At 28.9% G+C, this 10847-nt stretch overlaps 2 protein-coding genes across 3 annotated transcripts; one reads left to right on the top strand and one right to left on the bottom strand.

Annotated features, from left to right (window-relative positions):
- Positions 1–5150: 5150 nt before the first annotated feature.
- On the top strand, positions 5151–6812 carry LOC107064817 (uncharacterized). 2 transcript variants are annotated; one of them, XR_016178370.1, is made up of 3 exons: positions 5151–6278; positions 6408–6494; positions 6681–6812. XR_016178370.1 is itself a non-coding variant. In XM_015317890.2 (2 exons), exons 1-2 carry the CDS (start codon positions 5903–5905, stop codon positions 6437–6439), a joined length of 408 nt encoding a protein of 135 aa, XP_015173376.2. In that variant the 5' UTR covers positions 5151–5902; the 3' UTR covers positions 6440–6666. The 2 variants fall into 2 exon arrangements, 1 of the variants encoding a protein (XP_015173376.2); XM_015317890.2 differs by lacking the exon at positions 6681–6812 and having other exon boundaries at positions 6408–6666.
- A 1326-nt stretch (positions 6813–8138) lies between these two features.
- On the bottom strand, positions 8139–10824 carry LOC107064816 (uncharacterized). Its single transcript, XM_015317889.2, has 2 exons — positions 8816–10824; positions 8139–8668 (listed from the first exon to the last, which is right to left on the bottom strand). The coding sequence occupies exons 1-2, from the start codon at positions 9436–9438 to the stop codon at positions 8155–8157; spliced, it is 1137 nt and encodes a 378-aa protein (XP_015173375.2). The 5' UTR covers positions 9439–10824; the 3' UTR covers positions 8139–8154.
- Between the last annotated feature and the right edge of the window lie 23 nt (positions 10825–10847).

The raw sequence follows: 10847 nt of genomic DNA, 5'->3' as shown, positions 1-10847 counted from the left end.
AACAGAAAAAGAAATAAAGAAAATAAAATACCTCCCATATCGATCCATTCGTATTTTTTGTATTCCACGTAAAAAATAAAAAAAAATATCATGTGGACAGATCACACGTGTTAGAAGTAAAACCTTCGAAAAGCTAAGTTTCGAGAGACTGAGACGAATGTAGAATATCAGATGTAGGATAAATGTAGGGTTGTAATTTTTTAAATATTAGTATTATAATATTGTTACCACTTTCAAAATATATTTTACGTTATATTAACATATAATACATAACATATTACACAGTAGACAAGTTCTCAATTCGAAGAAATTGCTTGCGAGCGCCATCTACTGAGACGACATTTTTTCCAGTCAAAACTGTTTATACAGGTGTGTATGACGGGTTGCCTATCTTTCAGGCAGAACAAAATTCTGTCCCGACAGATAGCTCTCGCAAGCAACATTTTCAAAGTATGTCTGGAGGGTTGCATTTATACAGGCGCGCATTTTTATAATAATTACAAAAAAAGTCAATAATAAAACACTTGAAAAATGTTTGCAAATCAAATATTTTTATAAATAATGATATGTTTGTCCCTTTTTCTCTTCTTACATAGTAAGGAGTTACGTTTCTTTCCCCCACTACATAGTCCGTTTCCTTTCCCCACTACATCACCGCGTTTCTTTTTTTCAAATCACACCCATTCTAAAGAAGTTTTTACTTCAAAAAAAAAAGGATACCGATCTTTTTCCCGTTCAAGGACGTAGGCTGGTATCTCGTAGAACGTAATCGTGCGAATTTTGTCGTTCGCGAAAGGACTCGATCGACAACGACTAAGACGACGGGGGTTCGTCCGTGAAAATGAGGGAGAGTTAACAGCGTGTAAACTCTGTCGAGACGAGAATGGAAAGGGGTGGGAAGAAGAAGAAGAAGAAGAAGGAGGAGGAGGAGGAGGAGGAGGAGGAGGAGGAGGAGAAGGAGGAAAATTTCGTTAAGCATCGGAGCGTTAAGGAACGATTGTCGTTAAGTTTAGTGGCACGTTCTCGTAACGCTCGAAGGAGATCGTAGGAAATAGAGAAGGAAAAGTTGGTGGAGGAAAAGGAGGTGGAGAAGGAGGAGAATTAAGAGAAGGGATATTTCCGTGTAGAACTCTTGCGTCTCTTCTATGTCCACGTTACTGCACGGATACGGTCAATGACTACTTTTGCGCTTCTAAAAGGACTAAACGTTTATCGAGCGATATTGGCGAAACACACAGATACACACCAAGTGATACTAATACTCTCCTATCGACAAGACGAAGAAGAAAAAGGAAGAAGTAGAAGCTTTTTCGCTTCGAAAAGTAGTTTTCACCGTACACTTGAGGTAAATCTATAAATCCGTATGATAAAAGAGTAATGATGAGGTAAAGTACTCGAAAAAAAAAAAAAACATTCACACCTTACATTTCACCTTATTTCATCGTAATGTTTGAATATTGAAATAATAAAAAGAGAAACTTGAAAGATTACTTATTTTTTCTCTATTTCTATACGTAAATATTATTTTACGTGTATTCATTGAATATTTTGTTATTAATTATTATTTCCCATATAGCTCGTTAATTATTGCGAAATATTTCTTAAATAATACACAAACAAATAATTCGACCTACGTTACGTTACGTTCGTTAGTTAGATTTCTCTGTTATTACGTTAAAATTAATAAATTTTTTTTATTTTACAGATATATTTATTATACATCGTATAATAAACAAAAGAATAATAGTCTTTTGATACATGTATTTTTTTTTTTTTTTTTTTTTGAAAACGATATACATACGTATTAACGTGAAATTAATATGAACGCAAATGAATTGTACGTCGCTGTAGTAACAAGATAAAGAATGAAAAAGCGGACAAAAAAAAAGAAAATAAAAGTTTACCTCGACGTTTATGATTTTTTAGCATTCAAACGTACGTTTATATTTCCTCTAGAAAAGTAATATCTATACATATATTGTTAACGTATATCAAAATGAGTACACTGCTGGATAAAAGTTTGATATCGTTTGTAAAATCAAATATACCTATCAAATTTTTAAATGATTTATCTTTACTAAATAAAATATTATTAAGTTGTAATAATATTTTCTTATATTCAAATATAATTATGTTCAAATATAGTTTGTATCATCTGATTTGGGACAATGCTCGGAATGGAACATTTCTACTGGGATATTTTTAGCAACATCTACAAAAAGTATAGGAAAATATTCAATTAAAAATACTCTAAAAATTAATTATCAGAATGACCAGAATATCTTAGACTAATCCTTAAAAATAAAGAGAATCCTGTTTCTTATGAAGGGACAATTTTTAAAAAAATATTCATCCCTTGATAAAAAAAAAAAACATATTACTCATAAGTTTTTCGACAAATAAATTTAGCTCGTTTACTTCCATGGTATTTATTTTTTCTTATAAAAAACCAATTATTCTAAATTTACGTAATTTTTTCCAAATAGTGTATAGATGTATTTATAAAATAAAAAAGGAATGTACCTATTGTTAAATAAATGAATATGTTTGAAAAATAATTATTATTATATATTTAATTAAAATATATGTTATATATTTTAAATATATAATATCCTAATATATATAAATTACGTGTCACGTTGTTTGTCCGCAATGGACTCCTAAACTACTGAACCGATTTTAATAAAATTTTGAACACTTTGTGCAGTTTCATCCAACTTGAAAGATAGGATAGTTTATATCTCAATTTATAATCAAATTATTTGTTTATTAACAAAGAGTCATGATTATCTCTGTTAGTTCGATAAGATTCTAACAGATAGCGGTATAAGGTAATTCGTTGACTTAAAGACGTGTGTATCGGACTAATTGTGAGCCAAAGCAACGCGTGGCAGGGCACCCCTAGTTACATATATAAATATATTTGAATTAAATATATAAATAAATATATAGTAACATTATATAGTAAATAAATATATAAATACTTTAGAGAGTAACGCGTAAATTTTCTAATTCGCCACGATTTTTCTATCGCTTCCCTTGCTCGATGTTTTTCTGATTGATCGAGTATATCTACGCAGTAGTATAGTACATACATACATATATATATATATATATATATATATATATATATACATATACATAAAAACGTATATCGATGGCATGTGACGTGTGCTATCGTCGGACGATCACGAAAAATTTCACCTTCGAAAAGCATTCGTCTTTTTTCACATTCGTATTTCTCGCATACCTGCTACGTATTTTTCGTTGAAAAAAAAAAAAAAGAGTCAGAGAAAAAGAATGTGTGTGTGAGAGAGAGAAAGAGAGAGAGAGAGAGAGATATATATAGAAAAAGAAAAAAAAAAGAAAAGACATAGTTTTGAACGTACAACACGCGAATTACGAGGAACACTTTTGAAGCAATGTTTCTTTGTCCTTTTTTTTTTTCTCTCTGTTTTATTAGTTTTGTTCAACTGGGGAATACCAAAAATTGCGCACGGTGTTTTGCTCACTTTACGACAAGAGCTGTAACCTTTTTTTTCTCACCAAGTTGCATTATGAGACGATTTTACGATTGCTTGCATCAGGACAATGAAAAAGATAGAAGGATTAATTAAACAAAAAATATTTACATATATAAGAATATATATATATATATGTATGTATTTAAATAAAAACTGAGAGAAAGACAGAGAAATAGGAAGAAAGAAAGAGACAGTTATATAGAGAAAGCGAAAAATATTTATGCATTCGAGTTTCGCTTGGTGTGATACGTGCTATTCATAGAATGGAATGTCTAAAGCATGTAAACGCAAACGTTCCATGATCTTCCACTATATGACGGGTTATAACATTTTTTTTTTCATGTTGACCATAAAATAAATACTCAAGTCTCCTCTCTATATTTCATTTTACCTTTTGTCAATTTTTCTATCATTTTTTTTTTTTTCTTTAATTTTTACTGAACGATAACATAAAAAGATGGAATAGAAAAAACAATATGAGAAGAAAAAGAAAAAAACAGATATATATATATATATATATATTAAGAGAAAAGTTTGATTCGTCGATCGTTTTAACTTCCCACATGTTTATCAATGAAATCCTCGATAAGCGAAATGTTTTTCACGCTTTGATAAATTAATTTCGAATTTTCAGTTCACTTAGGTATTAGTTTTGCATGTTTTTCAATATTCGCCAAATAAACTAACGGCAAACTTAAGATAAAAAAAATATAATGGATATTTGTTTGTATTTAAGAGAAAAATAAATCGATAATTCTTTAAATAAAAACTCATTTGATATATTAAAAAATATGTTTTATCTTTTATTCAACAATTAACAAAAAATTGCTAATGATAAAAAAATAGTATTATTTAAAAAAAAAAAATAAGTATATTTGTGTTTGTTATTATAAAAAAAATGACTGTTAAATAAAACAACAATATGTCAAAATATATTTGAACGTAAAATATGTAATTAATAATGAGATAACTTTCATAATCATCAAACATAACGTTCAATATATTATTATTAAAACGTTACTGTAATATTTTGTCATAATTATACACTATAAAGATGAACAATTGAAAGGAATTTTTAATTATTAATTTCACTAATGCAAATTTTTGTGGAGAAGAAAAAAAACGATTAATGTTAATTACATTTTTTCATTGTACAAAGAATTGATTAATATTTGATTCTAAGAGTAAGAAAATTAGACGTATAATAAATAGGATACTACTGGTTTTTGCTTACTTTCAATAACGGGTTAAAAGTAAACTTAAAAGAAATCACAGTAAGAAAGTGAAAGAACTTTTATCTTTTTTGGTGGTCCACTTGTCCAATATCACTGTCGGATGTTAAGTGAGAGAGAATTTCTTCTACGAAACGTTGCTACGTTATTTTCAATAGCATTTGAGAGCTAGTCTACAAAAATAGAACACTATTGAAGATAGACGATTTTAAAGAAAACACACACACGGTGGTATCTTTGAACTTTTCATCAAAAGGCTTCTTTTAAAAAGTATTTTGACAAGAGAAAAGTACAACGACGATTTACCTTTGACAGCCGATCTATACTTTAGGAAAAATGTAAAGTATAGTAGGTAATACATACAATAATTTTCATATATATATATATATATATATATATATATACATATACGCATACGTATGATCTCTTTAAATACGTTAGCCTTCTAAGGAGTTATCGTAAAGTCAGAAACACACTTTTCCTCATTTTTAACATTTTTCAACATAAATCATAAATTTTCTCCCAACCATCAACGATTTATCATTGTCCAGAAGCATACTATTAAAACTGTTCACGTAATACTAAACATACGAAAACGTGGACTCCCTATTTATATGTATATACGTATGTATAAATAATATATACATTTAGGTATATTTATGTACACATACATACACAATTTACTCACGGGCTGCTTGAAAAGTCACGATTACCAACCGCGAACGTGTGCTTCGCGTTTCAAAGTTGAACGAACGAGCAAACGCATGGATGGGAATAAACTCACTGAAAACTTCAAGTATTCCGTTCATTTTCATTCTTCATATTCTGGAACGAGTATATGTATATGTGCGTAAATTAAATCAACATTGATTAAATCAAGAATATTAAAAAAAATAATAATAAAATTAAAGACAAAGACGAACTTCGATTTGTGATGAAATTCGATTGATTAATAATTGAAGGACGAATTTTATATAAATAAAAAAAAATAAAAAAAAAAATAAAAGATAAGTTGTTTGATATCAACTTTCATTTTTTTTTTCATCCTTTCTGTCTGTCTGTCTCTGTCTCTTTCTCTTTCTCTCTCTCTCTCTCTCCCTCTTTCAAAATTTCCAGCGGATATTATCGAAATTAAAAAAGTTCTGGATGGAGAGGTTTTTCACGCAAAGTGACTGCATTAGCAAACCATCCGAAACGTTTTGCGATGACAACCAATTCAAAGGATTTTGTATGCCATTGCAAAAAATTCAATCCCCGTGCACACCAATCATAACCTTAGCAACTAAAACGAAATGTGTTACGTTGCGACTCATTATTACATTCATTTTATTAATTTTAATAATGGCTTGCATTTATCGAATATCAGGACAAAATTTACCACGTTTGTCGTATCGACGAAGGATTGAAGAAAACCCACGTTTGGGTGAAACTTCGATTCCAAATCCGAATCCAACTTTGAATCCAAACTCAAAACCACATTCTGATGAAACCGATGAGACACAGGAAACTCTTACTAATCTTGGTAAGCTCTTTTAGAAATGTTCTATTTTATTTCAATGAAGATTGATTTATCAATGTAGAAAAGAAAAAGAAAAATATCATTCCTTTTTTTTCTTTTTTATATTTCTTATCGATGTACATATTTTTAAAGAGAAAACTGAAGATACAAATGTGGATAAATGAAATTTACGACTCATTGTAAAAACAAAGGAGAAAATTTACACAGGATATATTATCGGTGAGTTATTATACTACTCGTTTTTAATTACATTTTAATGAAATCTTTTTTCATATCAATAAAACGTATAAGATCATGTTGTTTTAACTATTAGTTTTCCATCCATCTACACTTTTTACATTATCTTTGTAAAAATATTGAAAGAAAGATAGACCAGTATTATTAAGATAACGTACATATACCTAGGTATTACATAACATATACAGATATATGTATAAACGTATGAACGACAATATCGATACATTGATATTGGGATTGGAAAATTTTATCTCTAAACGTTCGAAGAGAGCACGATGAAAGAAAGAACCTCAAACTGAAGTTTATTTTTATTTAGAACATATGCACGTGAAAATTTACTAATATGCAAAAGTATTCTATCGTACTATGTGCAAATTTAAAGAAAAAAAAAAAAAAAAGAAAGAAACATGAAGAAAATCAAATATATTAAGACTGTATAAATAATTAAATTAAAATATTACATTGTACCTTATGTAAATTTGAAAGAAGTAAACACATTGATATACCGAAGTATCTCATTTATCTTTTGTACCCTCTTACACTAGTTTCTTCTGTATTCTATTGTATATTTTCTTGTAAGATACAAGCGACGTAAAAAACATTTTTTTTTCGTAAAACACCAAATGTATATAACGTTATTTGAACAAAATATGAGAATAGTTATTTACATGAAATATTTGACTTTATTTAAATTTGTCCATTGTCAAATTACTTTTGTAAAATATATTTTAAATGAAAGTATAAAAACACAAGAAACTGAAAAAGTATACAAAATAAATTAAACATCCTATATACAAGGAATTTTTATTTTTCGAAATAAAAATTAGTTTAACTAAAACATAATTGTTGCTCTGTTAAATTCAAAAATTTGCAACGTTTATAAATTGTATTTACACTATCAATCAAAATTATTTGATCACCTTAAAAAATGATAGCTAAAATGAGTACTGTATCCAACTTTTCATAATATTTTTACAAAAAATCAATTATTTCTTCAAACAATTATTAATTACTTAATTAATTAGATTTATTAATTACGTTGAATTAGTTACGAAAAGAGAAATCGAGTGATATATTTTTTGAAACAGCTTAGATCTTCAGACATTGTACTTAAAAATGCAGAAAGATATCACAGCACATTTCTGAAAGTCATAAAACTAGCAAACAAACAGATCAAACAACCCAAGTATACTTTTCTATCGCAATATAGTTTTCCACTACGAAAAACATCAACTTTCTGCATCAATATGACTATGGGGGTGAACTTTTCTACTATTGAACAGTCAACCTAGAGAAAAGATGACAATCATTTTCTTGTTATAAAAATCCCTGAAACAACACCACATTATTCACATCAAGAAGGAATATTCATATCATTAGAAGAACAGCAAAGTGTACATCAGCTCATAGCAATCATAACATCAAGAACAGTAAGCAGTACATCATCAAGCAGCATAATTAGAGCATCAAATCAACAATCATCAGATCTGCAGAACACAGCAGCAACCAACATCATAACAACATATAATACAACAGCATTTACCTATAAATAAAGAACAAAAGAACCAATAAGAGCTACGGTTGTTCAACATGTTATCTTTCATCAAAACATTTTACATATTAAAATATATTATATTATTATTTATATTTCTTTTTGTTCATTTTGATAACTGAAAGATTTAAAACACTCGATCCATTGCTGAACAATTTCCTTATTCGTAAAATCATTTTCAAGTAACAAATGAAAATAATTTAACGAATTTGATGATAATTGTTCAATCAATCGTTCACGCGTTATCGAAAAATATTCATTTCTAACAGCGTCAACATAGATCATCAATAATTCTTGAAGGAAACGTTGATTTTCAGATGGTGTTGGAATATTCATCATCAAAATGATAACAAGTTCGATAGCAGGCGAGCAATATCTCATTGTTTGCCAGTCGATCATTTTCACATCAATTGGTCGACCGTTCTTCTCGCGTTTAAACAACACCTTGCTTTTCGAAAAATCACCATGACATATGCATGAGATATCATCGATATTTCTATTAGTTTCTTTGGAAGTTTCCATAAAAACCTGATTACTTTCCCATAATTTTTTCATTTCTTTTACCAACAACGAATTTTCTAAGGATTCATCGATTTCATCAACTCTGTAAAAATGAAATGAACATTACATTAATTTAAGATATGTGAGCATTGAATAAAAATATAATTGTCATTATTTAAAATGATAAAGAAAATAATTTGTAAATTATAAAAAAATGATGAGATGTGTAATCGTTCGTTATGTGACTTACTTTTCAGAAATATCATTGGTAACGATAATATTCGAAAGTTTCATGTAAAATTCGCGAAAATGTTCAAACTTTTCTGTTTTCAATCTCAAACCAGTCCCATGAAACCTTCCAAGAGTTTTCAAAGATAACTTTAATTCTTCATCGTTCATCTGACGTTGTTGCTGAATCGTTTGATATCCATTCGCAGTTAAATCCTCGAGAACGATAACCGGCATTCCGTATTTTCCCAAATCCGCAACATAACACTTTGGAAACTGATCTGTATTATATACCGAAGTCATTTTACTGTAAAACATTTCTTCATTTTGAAAACGTGCGAATGAATTTTCCGATTGAACAGTCGTCGGAAGAAGCTTTATGATTAAAGAAAAATCTTGAATTTCACCAGAAAATCTAATAAAAGCTTTGACTCGATATAATTCCCATGGTTTTGTCGAATTTTTATATGTTTCGAGTAATTCAACAATTGCTGAATCGAATTCAACGAATTCACGTGAACCTGATTCGCAGAAACATCGATTATAAACCATTTCTGGTAAAAGATCCGTTTTAATGAACTTTATATTCTCTTCTTGTAATTCTTTCATCATCATCGTCGTTGTCGTCGTTGTCGTCGTCATCATAATAAAGCTTAAACGTGTATGTATACTCTTTGATTATAAAGATATAGTTTGTTTTCATTCGTATATATATATACGCTGGTTTTAAAATGAAAAGACTGAAATAAAATACTGAGAGCAATTAAGGACAGTAACGATAGTGGCAGTGGCAGCGGTGGAAGTGATTGCGGCCTCCTTCTCGTTGAAACTCGTTTAAGTTTTCGTACGCTCGTAAATTATACTAACTTTTTCGATGGCGACTCGACTCGACATATATACGCATACACATACAAACACTCACATATAGATATATATATATATGCACATATATGTATACACACAATTTAAAACGTGCTTCCCGTGTTTCCGCAAAAATCGAACGATGATAACAGTTATCTTTCTGGAATATCTGCCGAGTTTAATTTGGTCACACTGACACTGGTTAGTATATACCACGTGTTAAGTGTATAAGTATATATATAGAACTTTTGAGTAAATTATTCGCGGAGTAGCAAACAGCATATAAATTACTCGTCGAACTTGTCCGTTGATTCTCTCCTTCGTAGATTTAAAAAAAAAAAAAGAATTTCGCGAAATAAATCGCTTTTAAAAATAACTATTTTAAGCCAGTTGAAACTTGTAATTTTTATTAACACGTAATTCTGTAGATATATATTTCCAATGGGATATTACTTTCTATGATAGACGTTAAACGACATTTAACGATTACATTTTCCATTAAGTACTTGAATATTTATCGGTGCACTATTATATTTCGTTAATCGTACGTCAGTATTATATCGATATAAAAGATTATATCGGACGATCGATTTAACTATTATTTTTTAAAGAAATATGTCATTTTCTCCGAGGAATATTTTCAATAGTACAAAATGTAACGTTTTAATTATTGTATCTCAATACATCATATAATCGATTTTTACTGATAAAAATTTAATCGTCATTCAATATCAATCATTTAAACATCTCACAATCTTATTTATAATCTATTTATATTTTTCAATCTTCTATGTATTCACTTATTTTTCTTAAATTATTTATATTATTTATTATTGTTTAATAATGTACGTGATCACTAATTTTGAATAAAATTAAATTGACGAGAGAATCAACAGCAGGAACGAATAAAACACATGATTTCTTCTCAAACACGAGTACATAAATCTATGTACATAAATAATTAACGTAATATTTATTTTATTACAGTTGTAGTAACATCGTGTAATGTATTATATTAGTACAACGAAACGAGAACTGATGTGAGACTGAATATAAACTTCGTACAGTATGTTTTCCCCTACTAATCGTCCAGTTTCGAAATAACAAGCCGTTCACATCTCACAATCAATGTCGTCACAAACAAGTTTACGGCTCGTCGCTTCGTCTACAACCATACAGTTATCAGTGAACGT

This window comes from Polistes dominula, unplaced genomic scaffold (assembly GCF_049000335.1).
Source record: "Polistes dominula isolate Pdom_NZ unplaced genomic scaffold, Pdom_raw_medaka contig_24, whole genome shotgun sequence".
Taxonomy (NCBI): Eukaryota; Metazoa; Arthropoda; class Insecta; order Hymenoptera; family Vespidae; genus Polistes; species Polistes dominula.
Note: the sequence above shows the minus strand (reverse complement) of the source record. Positions and strands in the feature narration are given on the sequence as shown.

What these genes read in the sequence shown, in the direction of transcription:
- LOC107064816 (XM_015317889.2), bottom strand. Translation starts at nt 9,438, where the DNA reads ATGATGACGACGACAACGACGACAACGACGATGATGATGAAAGAATTA. An exon ending in ACCAATGATATTTCTGAAAA is followed by an intron (nt 8,669 to 8,815) that starts GTAAGTCACATA and finishes TCATTTTTACAG; the next exon opens with AGTTGATGAAATCGATGAAT.
- LOC107064817 (XM_015317890.2), top strand. Translation starts at nt 5,903, where the DNA reads ATGGAGAGGTTTTTCACGCAAAGTGACTGCATTAGCAAACCATCCGAA. An exon ending in GGAAACTCTTACTAATCTTG is followed by an intron (nt 6,279 to 6,407) that starts GTAAGCTCTTTT and finishes ATATTTTTAAAG; the next exon opens with AGAAAACTGAAGATACAAAT.